Source organism: Nesoenas mayeri (genome assembly GCF_963082525.1).
Source record: "Nesoenas mayeri genome assembly, chromosome: 22".
In the NCBI taxonomy this organism is placed as follows: Eukaryota; Metazoa; Chordata; class Aves; order Columbiformes; family Columbidae; genus Nesoenas; species Nesoenas mayeri.
Window position 1 is genome coordinate 1,925,161 of NC_137572.1, and position 15,725 is coordinate 1,940,885.

General features: G+C 61.0%; 2 protein-coding genes across 2 annotated transcripts; both read left to right on the forward strand.

Moving 5' to 3' along the window:
• Positions 1–617: 617 nt before the first annotated feature.
• HEPACAM (hepatic and glial cell adhesion molecule) lies at positions 618–5,537 on the forward strand (the record flags this gene model as incomplete). Its single annotated transcript, XM_080358072.1, has 7 exons — positions 618–702; positions 3,137–3,478; positions 3,679–3,960; positions 4,054–4,147; positions 4,958–5,031; positions 5,102–5,172; positions 5,250–5,537. The coding sequence occupies 7 exons, from the start codon at positions 618–620 to the stop codon at positions 5,535–5,537; spliced, it is 1,236 nt and encodes a 411-aa protein (XP_080214198.1).
• Positions 5,538–8,271: 2,734 nt separating this feature from the next.
• ROBO4 (roundabout guidance receptor 4) lies at positions 8,272–15,394 on the forward strand (the record flags this gene model as incomplete). Its single annotated transcript, XM_080357975.1, has 18 exons — positions 8,272–8,344; positions 8,446–8,838; positions 8,914–9,052; positions 9,129–9,256; positions 10,273–10,385; positions 10,483–10,702; positions 10,782–10,903; positions 11,429–11,600; positions 11,678–11,828; positions 11,905–12,020; positions 12,696–12,848; positions 12,944–13,232; positions 13,488–14,087; positions 14,168–14,311; positions 14,412–14,531; positions 14,622–14,771; positions 14,859–15,184; positions 15,279–15,394. The coding sequence occupies 18 exons, from the start codon at positions 8,272–8,274 to the stop codon at positions 15,392–15,394; spliced, it is 3,525 nt and encodes a 1,174-aa protein (XP_080214101.1).
• Between the last annotated feature and the right edge of the window lie 331 nt (positions 15,395–15,725).

Sequence of the window (15,725 nt, forward strand, 5' to 3'; positions counted from 1 at the left end):
CCCCCCAAAGCACCCCCCAAAACCCCTCCCCAAAGGCAGGATGCTCATTGGCCCTGACCCCGTTTCAGCGCCTCCTGGGGGGCGCTGGGGGGGACTCACTGGTTCTGGCAGGTCCGAGTGCCGGGGGACGCGGCTCCGGGCGTCCTGCCCCGTGTCCCCGGGAACCGGCGCTAATTGGCAGCGGAGCTGGAACGACGCCCGGACACGGCCTGGAAAACAAAACAAGCTTATTTGGGGGGGGTCAACTTTGCAAAACGCCCCCTGAAAATTGAAAATAATGATTTAACGGGGCCCTAAACCCCGCGGGATTGTCCATGGACAGAGGGGGGAGAGTGACCCCCACGCTCGAGCGTCTTCCCGCAATGGGGAAAACCTGGAAACGGGGGCTCGGAGAAGGGGGAAAAATCACAAATCGGGGTTTTTTTGCCCCAAATACATGTCAGCACGAGGCCGGCGGGGAGGCCAGAGCACACAGGGCCCTATTGAAAGGGAAAGAACAAAACAAAAACGGGAGAAAAAGCAGAAAATAAATGAGGCGGGCGCCGGGCCAGGTCGGGAGCGCGACGGGACGTGCCCGGAGCGGGAGGCGCAGGAATCGGGGGGCGAAGGCGCCCGAGATGTGGGGAGCAGAGGCCGCCCCGGGGGGGCCCCGCGCTCGCCCCCGCCCGCTGCCGCTGGCCTGGCTCCTGGCGCTGCACGCAGGTGGGTCATTTGCCCAATTTGCCTCTCTTTTCCCCCATTTTCCCACCCTTTTCAGGGGGTAGCGAGGCAGAGGATGCGCTGGGAGGGGAGGGCTTGGGGGGTGCTGCGTCCCACTCTGCGGAAACGGGAAAATTGGGGGGAAATTGGGATTTAAAACTAGGAAAAAAACACTTTCTGACAGGGGGGAGCCGGCTCTGACCCCCCCACGCTTTTTCCTCCCCATTTTTACTTATATTTTATCCTCAAACTACTCTGTTCCCCATCATTCTGCTTCCCCAACGACCCCGTTTCCCCCCGCATTTACTCCCGTCCTGCTGCACCTCCAGTTATGTCCGTCATATTTTTGCCGTAAAACCCGCAATTTTTGGTGCTCGACAAACCCCAAATTGCCCCATCCCGGCTAAAACACCCACGACAATTTTGCACCGTTTTCCCCAAGTTTGACCCCAAAACCTGCCCCGTTTCCCTGGGGGTGCCAAGCGAACAGGTTCGCACATCACCGCCTTTGATTCGCACCCCAAAATACCCCCTGGGCACCCCAAAAAATGCCACTGTGCTTTTTCCCCTAAAAGAAACAGAGATTTACGCCCCAAATTTATCATCCAAAGCAGAGAAAAATATCACAATTGGGTTAAAAATGGGAAGAAAATGGTTAAAAAGCAGCAATTTGGGGGTGCACAGATGCGTTAAAGCCACTTTTCCACCCCCTGGGTGGGTTTTCCCCATGGGGGTCCCTTAAAATTTCGGAGGGGGGGCGCTGTCAGGACCGAGCGGCGCCGGGAGGACGGACGGACGGACGCTGAATACCAATAGGTCCCATGACTTTTCGGGCTGTTTAAAGCCTTTTTCTTCCATTTCCCACTTCCCCCCCCTCTCTTTTCTTTTCAATATGAGGTTTGTTCGGTGTGTGCATCCGCCCTCATGATATAATTGGGGGGGGCTGGAGCATCCAAGGGGGTGCAAAATCCATTTTGGGGGGGGATACGTCCATTTTGCAACAGGTCGCGTCTAAACGGCTGCAGCAAAGCTGCGGTTTCCCCCCTCCACGCACATTTTGGGGGGAACATGGGTGCTTTTGCAGCGCGTTTGCACCCACCCAGCAACGGGAGGGCGCCCGAACCCCAGTGGATTTTTGGGGGTGACATGTGCATTTTGCAAAGGGTTGCATCAACCTGGCTGCAGGAGCACTTTCACCCCCATGCAATTTTGGGGGTGACACGTGTATTTGTTGCAAAGCATTGCACTGAACCAGCTGTAAGTGCGTTCCCTCGGTGCAGTTTTTGGGGTGACACATGCATTTGTTGCAAAGCATTGCACTGAACCAGCTGCAAGAGCGTTCCCTCCCTGATGTAATTTTTGGGGTGACACATGCATTTTTGCAAACCATCGCATTGCTCCATGCACTTTTCAGTGCAATGCATCTTTGCAAAGGGTTGCATCAACCTGGCTGCAGGAGCACTCTCACCCCCATGCAATTTTTGGGGTGACACGTGCATTTGTTGCAAACCATTGCACTGAGCCAGCTGCAAGTGCATTCCCTCGGTGCAATTTTTGGGGTGAAACGTGCATTTGTTGCAAAGCATTGCACTGAACCAGCTGCAAGAGCGTTCCCTCCCCTAATGCAGTTTTGGGGGCATTGCAAACATTCTTGCAAACCATCACATCAACCTGGCTGCAAGAGCTCTCTCCCCCCGGTGCAATTTTGGGGGCGCTGCATGCATTTTGCACAAGGTTGCAATAACCTGACTGCAAGGGCACTGCCTCCCTAATGTAATCTTTGGGGTGACACATTAATTCTTGCAAACCATCGCATTGCCCCATGCACTTTCCAGGGCAATGCATCTTTGCAAAGGGTTGCATCACCCTGGCTGCACAAGCTCTCCCCGATTCCAGTGCAAGTTGCAGGATCACGCATGCATTTCTGCAAACCATTGCCTAACCTGGCTGCAAGGGCACTCCCTCCCCTGATGCAATTTTGGGGTGACACGTGCATTTTTTGCAATGCATTGCATTGATCCAGGTGCAGAAACTCAACCCCCTACACTTTTGGGGGTGACGTGCATTTTGCAAAGGGTTGCATCAACCTGGCTGCAAGAACACTCCATCCCCAATGCAATTTTGAGGGCAATGAATGCGTTTTGCAAAGGATTGCATCAACCTGCTTGATGGTTGCAGCTCTTCCACTCCCATGCAATTTTCGGGGTGACACATGCATTTTTTGGGGTGCATTCTTTGCACAGCATCACACTGACCCGCGTGCACAAGCACTTCCACCCCCCGCACTTTTCAGGGTGATGCATCTTTGCGAATGTTCACACAAACAAGGGTTATCCACCCCAGGGCCAGCAAAGCATTTTGGAGGCGCTCACTCCAGCTCCGGGAGGGGCTTCCCCATGTTTCTCGGTGTCCCCACCGTCTGTCCCCCCACCCCAAGGTCTCCTGGCGGGGGTGAACATCACCAGCCCCACGCCGCTGGTGCGCGGCACGGCGGGGAAGGCGGCGCTGCTCTCGGTGCGCTACGCCAGCGCCAGCACCGACAAGCCGGTGGTCAAGTGGCAGCTGAAACGGGACAAACCCGTCACCGTCGTCCAGTCCATCGGCACCGAGATCATCGGCAACTTGCGGCCCGATTACCGCGACCGCATCCGGGTGCTGGAGAACGGCTCGCTGCTCATCAGCCCCCTGCAGCTGAGCGACGAAGGCGCGTACGAGGTGGAGGTGTCCATCACCGACGACACCTTCACCGGCGAGAAGACCATCAACCTCACCGTGGACAGTAAGCGCAAGAAGGGCATCTGGTGGAGGTTGGGTTCTCCATGGGACATCTTTTTGGGTGGCCTTTCTCCAACCGGGAGGTGGGTTTGGGGGTTCATGCAACCAAGCTACATCTCTGGCAGGGTTTTGATGTCCCCCTTCCTGTCCCTTGGGTCCGTCCGTCCCCCAAGACGCAGCGTCACCCTGGTTGCTTGCCCACAGTCCCCATCTCGAAGCCGCAAGTGCTGGTGGCCTCCTCGACGGTGCTGGAGCTCAGCGAGTTCTTCACCCTCAACTGTTCGCATGAGAACGGCACCAAACCCACCTACACGTGGCTGAAGGACGGGCGACCGCTGAGCAATGACTCCCGCCTGCTCCTCTCCCCCGACCAGAAGATCCTCACCATCACCCGCGTCCTCATGGCCGACGACGACGTCTACAGCTGCCTGGTGGAGAACCCCATCAGCCACGGCCGCAGCGTCCCCGTGAAGCTCACCGTCTACCGTGAGCCACCCATCACCCCCTCCTGCGACCCCTTGTAGATGCTCCCACCTAAAATCTTTTGGGGGGTTGTCCCCCCTCATTCATCTCCCCCAGGCCGGAGCTCCCTCTACATCATCCTCTCCACGGGCGGCATCTTCCTCCTCGTCACCCTGGTGACAGTTTGTGCCTGCTGGAAACCCTCCAAGAAGTACGGCCAGGGGTGATATGGGAGCGAAAGGGGGTTCCTCTCCTCCTGTCCCATATTGTCCCATCCTGTCCTGTCCCATCTTATCTTCTCCCATCATCTCATCTTGTCCTGGACACCCAATCACACCACACTTCATGACATCCCGTCTTATCTTGTCTTGTCCTCTCTTGCCTCATCTCATCATCTCATCTCAATCTCAATTCATCCTGCCCCATCTTGTCCCGTTCCCATCCATCCCATCTCATCCCATCTCATCCCATCTCATCCCATCCCATCCCATCCCATCCCATCCCATTTCATCTCATCTCATCTTGTCCCATCCCATCCCATCACATCTTGACACATCTCATCATGTTACCTCATATAATCTCATCCCAACCCCTCCCATCTCATCCTGCCTTGACCCAACCATCTCATCTCATCCTGTCCCATCTTGTCCCATCCTGTCTCATCATCTCAACACATCTTTTCCCATCCCATCCCATCCCATCCCATCCCATCCCATCCCATCCCATCCCATCCCATTCCATTCCATCCCATCCCATCCCATCCCATCCCATCCTGTCCCACCTTGTCCAATCCCAATCCCATCTCATCCTATCCAGTCTTGTCCTACCTCTTCATCTTATTTCACCCCGTCCCATCCCATCCCATCCCATCCCATCCCATCCCATCCCATCCCATCCCATCCCATCTCATCCCATCCCATCCCATCCCATCCCCGCCCCACTGAGCCCTTCCCCAGCTGCCCCGTGGGCCATTCCCCATCCTGCGGTGCCGCTTCTGCCCCATCCCCTGTCCCCTCCCCAGGGAGAAGCGACAAGCGGAGCTGCAACCAGCTTCTGACTACGCCGAGCAGGACGAGGAGCGCCTGAAGCACGACGGTGAGTGCCCAGCGCCGGCGCGGCGGCGGGTTGGGGAGCGCGCGGTGAGCAATGCCTCATCTCCCCACAGCCGAGGGCATCACACGCAGCGGCGACCACGAGCGCAAGAACCCGGTGGCCTTGTACATCCTCAAGGACAAGGTGAGTGGCCGGGAGCGCGCCGGCTCCATGCCGCGATGCCGGCTCTCGCACGCTCGTCTACCCTTGGCTTTTGGCAGGATTCGCCGGAGGCGGAGGAGGATTCGCCAGCTGAACCCCGCGGTGCGGTTGAACCGGGTTACACCAGCTCCCCGGTGCCGGCGGCCGGTCGCTCCCCGGGCCCCGTGGGGCGCGCGACTCGCCGCTACCATCGCTCGCCGGCGCGCTCGCCCGCCTCCACGCGGACGCACAGGTCACCACCGGGGTCGCCGGCGCGTTCCCGCGGTGCCCCGCGGCTGCTGCGGACTGCCGGCGTGCACGTCATCCGCGAGCAGGAGGAGGCCAACGCCGTGGAGATCAGTGCCTGAGCGGGGGACATGTGCGCGCTCGGGCGGTGGCGAGCGGGTGGGGACACGCACGGCCCCGCTGCCGCCGCCAGCCGGCGTTTTGCTGGGTGTAAAGTCACTAATTTGCTATTGATCCCACCCGGAGCTCCCCTCTTCCGTCCCCCGCCTGCCCGGGGCGTCGCTTTGGTGGCGTGCTGGCCGGGACAAGCGTGGAGGGAATACGCGGAAAGCACACGTGTGTGCCGGGAGCACGCGGGATGGAGCGTGCACGCGGTGCGTGGGGAGAGCGTGCAAAAGGGCATGCACAGAGCAAGTAAGAACGCAGTGCACAGAGAGAGCACGTGAGAGCGCACACACAGTGTGCAGAGCATGCACAGAGCGTGCGAGAGAGCACGCATGGAGCGTGCAGAGAGAGTGTGCAAGAGAGTATGCATGGAGCATGCAGAGCTTGCATGCAGCGTGCAGAGAGGGCATGCATGGAGTGTGCCAGAGGGATGCGCAGAGCAAACAAGCATGCGGTGCGCAGAGAGAGCACGCAAGAGCGCACGCACAGCGTGCAGAGCATGCACAGAGCGTGCAAGAGGGACACATGGAGCGTGCAGAGTGTATAGAGGGAGCAGGCGCTGAGTTTGCAAGAAGGCACATGCAGAGCGCACAGGGAAAGCGTGCACGTGGTGCGCAGCGGGGTCATGTATGGAGCATGCGGAGTGTGCGCACGGTGTGCAGAGCATGCACAGAGCCTGCAAGAGAGCACACATGGAGCATGCAGAGTGAGCAGAGTGTGCAAGAGAGCATGCACGGAGTGTGCTAGAGGGCATGCACAGAGCATGCAGAGCGTGCATGCAACGTGCAGAGTGGGCATGCATGGAGTTTGCAAGAGGGCATGCACAGAGCATGCAAAGAGAGCGTGCATGCAGTGTGCAGAGCAAGATGCATAGGGCATGCAGAGAAAGCATGCGGCGTGCAGCACACTGAGAGAGTGTGCACACAGCATGCAGAGACAGCATGCACGGAGCGTGCTAAAGGGCATGTACAGAGCATGCAGAGAGCATGCACGCAGTGTGTGGAGAGAGCGTGCACGGAGCGCGCAGACAGTGCACACGTTGGGTGCAAGGGCAGCGTGCGCAGAGCGCACAGACGGTACGTGCAGACCACGTGAGCGATTGCGTGCACAACGTGCAGAGAGAGTGGACACAGCGCGTGCAGATGTGTCACACAGCGTGTGCAGAGAGAGTGGAGGGAGCGTGCACGCAGCGTGCAGGCAGAGCATGCACCCAGTGTGCAAGGGCACGTGCACAGGGCATGCAGACACAGTGCAAGAGGGCGTGCATGAGTGTGTGCAGAGTGCGCAGTGAGAGCGCGCATGCAACGTGCAAAGAGGGTGCACGCACGGTGTGCAAGAGAGACTGTGTGTGCAGTGCTTGCCGAGGGTGTGCACAGAGCACGCAGCAAGCGTGCAAAGGGTTTGAGAAGAGAGCATGCATGCAATATGCAGAGAGAGCGTGCACGGAGTGTGCAGCAAGCGCGCAAAGAGCATGAGGAGAGAGCGTGCATGCAGTGTTTGCAGAGAGTGTGCACAGAGCGTGCAGCGAGTGTGCGAAGAGTGAGGAGAGAGCGTGCATGCAGCGCTTGCAGAGAGTGGGCATGGAGCATGCAGAGTGAGTGTTCACGGAGTGTGCAGCGAGCGTGCAAAGAGTGTGAGGAGAGTGCGTGCATGCAGCGCTTGCAGGGGCATGCATGGAGCATGCCAAGAGAGCATGCAGCGAGCGTGCAAAGCACGTGCAAAGGAAGTGTGCATGCAGCACTTGCAGCAAGTGTGCGTGGAGCATGCAGAAGCTGCATGCGTGGAACAGGTGAAAAGAGCTTGCACCAAGTGTGCAACCACGACACAGAGCGTGCACAAGTGCGCGGGGGTCGTGCCGAGCGAGGACCCCGCGCCCCGTGTGTGCACGACCCCCCGCCGCTGCTCCCCCTCCCCGCGCCTGGATTTTCTGTGAAAATCCCCCGTTTTGGGGCACGTGCCATCGCCCCCCTCCCAGGTCTTCCCGGGAAACAGGTTTAGGGTGCAAACCTGGTCCCGGGGCACCCTGGCGTGCTGGGGCGCTACTAACCAATAAACTAAACTACTGCCCAGCCCGCGGTGGCACCCAGGGGTGACTTTGTGGGACAGGGTGACAACCCCAGGGTGCAGGGGGGACACACAAGGGGTGGGTGGTGGCTGAGAACGGGTGGGCTTGACGCGCCTGCTGACACATGAATTTAAGCTTGCGAGAACCTGGAGTGTTCACTCTGGTCCCTACTGATGGCCCCAGCTAAGAGCTCATTTCTTTCTCTGAGTGTAGAGGGGGTGGAATTTCTTCTGATTAATTAAATTCATTAATGACCGGTGTCCCCAAAGTAACAAATTTAAGCTTGCAGAGCTTGGGAGAACCTGGACCGTTCACTCTTGTCCCTACTGATGGTTCTGCTCAAAAGCTTGTTTCTTAACTTTTCTTCCTCTGAATACAGGGGGGGAATTTCTTCTGACTAATTAAATTCATTAACCACCGGTGTCCCCAAACTGCTGGTGCTGCTGGTGCCACTGGGCGCTCCCACTGCCACGGCCCAGCTGAGCTGTTTGTCCGTCCATCCGTCCCCTCCCGCCGCCCCGTCACTTCCCGGCCCCAGCGTCCGGCTATTGTCCCCCCCCATCCGGAGTGGGATCCGGCCCTGGTGCTGCCGGGGGTGACGGGGATTTGGGGGGACAGGGACCGGCATGGTGGGCGGCTGGGCGGCGGCGCTGGCCCTGGGGCTCTGCCTGGCCGTGCTGCACCGGGGAGGTGAGTGCGGCCCCGGGGGGCACAGAACTCCCCCAATATTCCCCCAAAATCTGCCCTAGCTAGGCTGAGACCACACTCAGCACACCCATCGGCCTCCGTGTCACCCACAGGCTGCCACCTCCCCGAGACACCCCAGCCTGCAGCGGGTAAGGGCAGGATGTGGGTGGGGGACCCCAAAAAATCCACTGTGCCCCCCCAACCCACGGCGTCCCCTCCGGCCGCAGCGCTGCGGGACAATTTCCGCCTGCAGCCAGGGGACTTGGTGGCCACGGCGGGACAAGCCCTGGAGCTGGATTGCGTCCCCCCCTCGGGGCACCCCGAGCCCCGTGTCACCTGGAAGAAGGACGGGGTGACCCTGGACGTGAGCGGCGGGCGGTACGTGGTGACCGAGGGGAAGCTGCGGGTGACGCTGGCGCGGCGCAGCGACTCCGGGCTCTACGTCTGCGTGGCAGCCAACGCGGCGGGCGAGAGGGAGAGCCGGGCCGCCCGCGTCGCTGTCCTGGGTAAGCCAAACGTCACCCACGGGTGGGGGACACCTCGTGTGGCCTTGGTGGCACTTCCTCCATGTCACCCCACAGAGAAGCCGACCATTGTGCGGCACCCGAGTGATGTGGTGGCGGCGGCCGGCGACACGGTGGAGCTGGGCTGCGACGCGCAAGGGGACCCGGCGCCACGGGTGCAGTGGCACAAGGAGCGCGGGGACCTCCCGTGGGGCAGGTCGGTGGTGGCAGGGTGGGGGTGTCACCTCCCCGGGGTGGGGACAGGGGTGACCATGAGCTGGTGATGCCCGCAGGCACGAGGTGGACCAGAAGCACACGTTGCGCCTCTTCGCGGTGACACTGGCCGACGGCGGCACCTACGTGTGCACGGCACAGAGCCAGCTGGGCAGCGCCGCCGCCACCGCCCGCCTGCGCGTGGAGGGTTAGTGAGGGGACATCCGCGGCCACCACTGTCACCCGGGGTCATCTAGGGGGTCATGTGAGGGGATCTAAATGGGGCCATCTTGTGGGGGTCATCCAAGGAGTTCAGCCAAGCGGGTTCCAACCAAGGAGGTTATCCAAGGGGTGTCCAAGGGAGTTCAAACCAAGGGACGTCCAACCAAGAGGGGTCCATCCAAGGAGATCACAAAAAGGGAGAACCATCCAAGGGAAGTTCAGCCCAGGAGGTCATCCAAGGGGTGTCCAAGCAAGAGAGGTCCAGCCAAGGGAGGTCATCCAAAGAGATCATCTGTGAAGGTCCAAGGGACGTCCAACCAAGGAAGTTACATCCAAGAAAGGTCCATCCAAGAAGGTCACCCAAGGGAGGTCCAACCAAGGAGGTTATCCAAGGGCTATCCAAGGGGACACACAAGGGGTGTTCAAGGGATGTCCAACCAAAGGAAGTTCATCCAAGAGAGGTCCATCCAAGAGGGTCGCCCAAGGGGTGGTCCAACCAAGAGGTCCATCCAGGGAGGTCATCCAAGGGAGGTCCAAGGGAGGCCCAACAAGTGAGGTCTATCCATGGGGGCCCATCGAAGAGGAGTCCATCCAAAGATGTCACCCAAGGGGAGATCCATCCAAGGGAGGTTCAGGCAAGGAGGTCATCCAAGGGGTGTCCAAGGGAGGTGCAGCCAAGGAAGGTCTGTCCGAGAGAGGTCCAAACAAGAGAGGTCCAACCAAAGAGGTCATCCAAGGAGTGTGCAAGGGAAGGTCCAACCAAGACAGGTCCATCAAAGAGGGGTGCATCCAAAGAGGTCATTCAAGGAAAGTCCATCCATGGGGGGCCATCCAAGGGAGGTCCATCCAAGGAGGTCATCTAAGGGGGGTACATCCAAGTGGTCCATCTGAGGGGGTCCATCCAGGGAGACATCAGGGTCTCCAGGGATGGGTATCTGAGGTGGGTTCTGGGCAGGTGCCCAGGGACCTTCCTCCTGCTGTCACCCTCCCTTTGCCCCACAGAGCGGCCACCACCTGGCCGATGGGACACTGCCCCACGAGACCTCCTGGCTGTGCGGCTCCACCTGGACAACGGCACCACGCTGCCCGCCGCCGCCGTCCGCCTCCGCTGGCAGGTTGTCCCCCTGGAAGGGTGGGATGTGACATGGGGATGAGGCTGGAGCTCCATCCGCGTGTTCCATCCCATCTGGTAACCCTTCCCATCATCTCCAGATGCTGGTGCCAGCGCCGGCTCCAGAGGGTTACGTGGTGCTGTACCGCTGCCTACACCCAACCATCACCCCCTGGTTCCAGCAGGACGTGGGCAGGGAGCTCAGTGCCACCATCCCCACCCTCCGCAGGGGACACAAGTACGAGTTCAAGGTCAGACCCTACTCTGGTGGGACCCAGGGCTTGGACAGCAACACCAGGCACCTCTGGATACCTGAAGAAGGTGTGTTGGGAATGAGGGATGGATGGGTAGGTGGGGTCGGTTGGGGGTCTCGGGTGTTTCAGTGTGGTTGTCCCGGCAGTGCCGAGTGCGGCACCCCAGCGCGTCACTGTGGGTCAGGCAGAGACGGGGAACGGCACCGTGGTCGTGAGCTGGGAGCCACCTCCTGATGAGACCCACAACGGCATCATCCAGGGCTACCAGGTTTGGGATGGTGGGGATGGGGGTGCTCTGGCCAAGAGGGATCCAGCCAAGGTGGGGCCAACCAAAGTGGACATCCATCCCAGGAGATCCATCTAAGGGGGGAATCCACCCAGGAAGATCCTTCCAAAGGGTCAGTCTAAGGAAGCGGGTCATCCAAATGGATCTAACCCAAGGAGATCTATCCAAGGGGGTTCATCTCAGGGGGTCATCCAAGAGGGATCCATCAATGGGGGTCCATCAAGAGGATTCATCTAAGAGGACCCATTCAAGGGAGGTCAATTCTGTTGGGATTCATCAATGTGGATCTATCAAGGGGATCCACCTAAGGGGGGCCATCAATGAGGGTCCATCCCAGGGGTGTTGATCCAAAGGGGTCCATCCATCCAAGAGGGATCCATCAATGAGGGTCAATCAAGGGGACTCATCTAAGGGGTCCATCCAAGGGGGTCAATCCTGTTGGGATCCACCAATGAGGATCCATCAAGAGGACTCACCTGGGGATTTCCATCCTCTCGGCACCCCCAGGTCTGGTCGGTGGGGGAGGGCTGGCAGCGCCCCACCAACAGGACTGTGGACGGAGGCACCCACCGCCTGGAGACCCTTCCCACAATCCCCGGGGCCCAATTCTGCGTCCGGGTGGCAGCGTTCAATGGCGCGGGGCTGGGTGTCCCCAGCAATGCCACCTGCAGTGTCCTCGGTAGGGCACAGGGGACAAGGTGGGGTGCAGCGGGGCTGAGGTGGTGGCACAGGGGTGACGCTGGTGGCACCTTGCAGGGGTGACGGCGGGGAGCACCGGAGTGGCCCGGGTGCTGCGGCAGCCTGTTGTCATCGCAGCCACCGGCTCATTGCTCTGGGTGGCCTTGCTCGCCATCCTCCTCCTCCTGTGCCAGCGCCGGGCCAGCCGGGACGCCGCAGCTCACCGCAGGTCAGCGCCGGGGCAGGGGGGGACACGGGGGGTGTCACAGGGGTGGGACACCCTGATGACACCTCTGGCCCCGCAGGCTGGTGGCCGGTGACTCGCCGTGGCTCAGTGGCCCCTGGAAACCTGGCTGTGCCCCCCCCAACCTCAGCAGCAGCAGCAGCCTCAGCAGCCGCCTCCTGGACCCCCACCCCTCCAGTGAGACCCTCAGGGGGCTGGGACTCCCCCACGTCATAGGACTCCCCCCTCAATGCCATGGGACCCTCTCAGAGACATGGGATCCCCCCCAGTGCCATGGGACCCCCTCCCAGTGACCCCCACCCCTCCAATGAGCCCCTGGGGGGCTGGGACCCCCCCAGAACCATAAGACCCCCATTAAGTGTTGTGGAACTCCCCTAGAGCCATGGGACTCCCCACCCAGTGCCACAGGACCCCCATCCAGCTCCACGGGACCCCCACCCCTTGTGAACCCCTTGGGGGTTGGGACCCACCCCCAGAGCCATGGGACCCCCATCAAGTGCTGTGGAACCCCCCCAGAGCTATGAGACACCCTCAGAACCATGGGAGGCCCCCCAGAGTCATGGAAACCCCTCCACAGCCATGGGACCCCCCCCACAAATCCATGGGACCCTCCCCAGAGCCATAGGACCCCTCTCAGAGTCAGGGAATGCCACCAGTGCTGTGGGATCCCCCCCTAGATCCATGTGAACCCCCACCAACACCATGGGCCCCCCCCACACCCAGAGCCATGGGACCCCCCCGGGTGCCCCCATTGTCGTGAGACCTTCTCTACAGGTGTCAGGGCCCTGGGGAATGAAGGGGACAAGGGACACTCAGGTCAGCACCCATGGGTGCCCCCTCTCGTCCCTCCAGCCCTGTCCCTGGAGCCGCCGAGCATCGGGCCTCCCACACCCCCAATCCGGGGGGGAAAACTGCCACCCCCTGGGGACACAGGGGGACATCCTGGGGTGCGCACGACCCCCAGCACCCCCAGCCCCGCACCCTGGGAGCGCGTCTGCAAGCCAGGTGGGTCTGGGGGACATGAGGGGACATGGAGGAGTCACAGGGGACATGGAGAGAACACAGGAGGTGGCTCATGGCTCTGTGTCCCCCCCATGCAGAGCTGCACCAAGTGCGCAGCACCCCGCTGCTCACCAGTGGCCATGTCCCTGTCACCGGCAGCGGAGGTGAGTGGGGGACAGATTTGGGGCTGGTGACTGGGTGGCCTCAGAGAAGGGGACACGATGGTGACACCACCACCGCCGTGGTGGCCAGAGGAGACCCGCGGCAGCTGCCAGTCTTCAGCTCCCCAAAACCGCGGAGGGGCAGCGCCTCGCTGGCCTCTGGTGTCACCGGGTCACTGGTGACACCCCCAGCGCCACCTCAAGCTTGGCACCCACCGGTGACACGGTGAGTCTGGGTGTCCCCACCCTGGGGACACGGATGGGTTCCCCCACCTTGATAGTACTAGAAAAGCCAGCGTGTCCCCTCCACCCACAGGTGTGCGGCCACCGTGTGCCACAGGGACATGTCCCACATGACCAGGTGCTCCAAGGATGTGTCCCCTGCCACCAGGAGCCCCAGGGACATGTCCCCAGTCACCAGGTATCCCAAGGATGTGTCCTCAGTCACTGGGATCTCCAGAGAGACATCCCCGGTCACCAGGAACCCCAAGGACATGTCCCCAGTCACTGGGATCCCCAGGGGCATGTCCCCAGTCACCAGGTGCCCCAAAGATGTGTCCTCGGTCACTGGCATCCCCAGGGACATGTCCCCAACTACCAAGAGACCCAAGGACGTGTCCTCAGTCGCCAGGATCCCCAGGGACACGTCTCCAGCCACCCAGCGCCCCAGGGACATGTCCCCAGTCACTGAGAGCACCAGGAACATGTCACCTGTCACCAGGCACCCAAGAGACAAGTCCCTGGTCACTGAGCATCCCAAGGACACGTTCCTGGCCACCAGGCACCCCAAGGAGCCACCATCAGCCACCAGGCACCAGAGGGACACGATCTCGGCCACCAGGCACCCCGAGGAGATGTCCCAGGTCCCTGGCCACTGCAGGGACACTTTCCTGGGGAGCAGGTACCCCAGGGACATGTCCCCAGCCACCAGGAACCACAGGGACACATCACCGGTGACCAAGCACCAGAGGGACATGTCCCCAGCCAGTGGGAACCCAAGGGACATGTCCCCAGTCACCAGGCTCCCCAAGGAGAAGTCCCCAGCCACCAGACACCGCAGTGACACATTCCTGGCCACCAGGTACTCAGACATGTCCTTGGCCACCGATTGCCCCAGGGACCCATCACCAGGCATTCACAGGACACATTTCTGGCCACCAGGTACCCAAAGGACAAGCCACCGTCCACTGTGAAGGACACGTCCCCAGACACCAGGCACCCCAGGGACATGTCCCCAGTCACTGGTCACCGGAGGGAAACATTCTTGGCCAACAGGTACCCCAAGCGCATGTCCATGGTCACCAGGTACCCCAAGGGCACCAGAGATGTGTCTCTGGACACCAGCTGCCCCTTGAACTGCATCACTGGTGACCAAAGCCCCAAGAGACGTGTTCCTCATCACCAGGTACGCAAGGGACATGTCACCAGCCACCAGGCCTCCCAAGGACACATCTCCAGCCACCGGGCACCCTCAGGAGATGTCACCAGTCACTGGTCACTGGAGGGACATGTTCTTGGCCAACAGGTACCCCAAAGACAGGTCCCTGGTCACCAGGTACCCCAGAGACGTATCACTGGTGACCAGGGACCCAAAGGACATGTTCCTGGCCACCAGGTGTCCCAAAGACACGTCCCCACCCACCGAGCACCCAAGGGACATGTCCCCTGTCACCGGGCGCCTCTCACCAGCGCTCAGCGATGGCGTCCTCACACCGCAGCAGGTGGCCGAGGACCTGGAGATGAGCCAGGACACCACCTGCCCCAGGTGACCAGGACACCACCTGCCCCTGGGACACTCCCACACTGGTAGTGTCCCCTGGTGCCAGCTCTGTCCACACTGTGTCCCCCGCAGCCCCCCGGTGCCCACCACGCCGCGGTCCTTCTCGCCGCTGCACACCTATGGCTACATCTACGGGCCACCAGCCTCCGAGCTGGGTGAGGAGGATGAGGAGGACGAGGAGGAAGAGGAAGAGCGGCCAGTGACGCGGGGTTCGCCGGGGGGGTCCCTGCTGAACGGGTGGGGGTCAGTGTCCGAGGACAACTTTGCCAGTGCCCGCTGCAGCCTGGTGAGCTCCTGCGACGGCTCCTTCCTCCTGGACGCCAGCTTCGCCCGCGCCCTGGCCGTGGCCGTCGATGGCCTCGGCTTCGGCCTCGGGGACATCGATGGTGGTTACAGGGGTGAGCCACGTGTCCCCAAACCCCAGACATCGTCACCTCCCACGGGGATGTGGCCCCATCGTGACACCGCGGTGATGCCACCAACTCCCAGCAGGTCCCTCACCACCACCATCACCGTCACCCTTGGAAAGGGTCTTCTCACCTAGTGTCCCCATCCCCACCTGGGAGTGGGGGACAGCGCTGGAGGTCCCGCGGCACGGTGAGCGCTGACGCAGAGGTGATGGGCACTGGGGGTGTCACCCATGGGGGAGCACTGGAAAATGTCCCCTTTCCTTCCCAGGTGGACACAGGAGTGGCAGCCCCTGGGCCAGGGCAGGTGGAGACCAGGGGACAGAAGGGACAGGAGCATGGATGTCCCCAAGGGGGAGGATGCGACAAGGCCAGAGTCCCCTCAGCTCAGCTAAAATGCAGTTTTATTAAGCGGTTGCCCAAAAAGGGGCTTTCTGCTCGAAAAGGCCACCCATGGAGGGTAGGTGGCATCAGGATGGATGTTGTCCCCAAGTGTCCTCAGCCCTCCCCAGAGTTCACCTCCTCCCAAGTG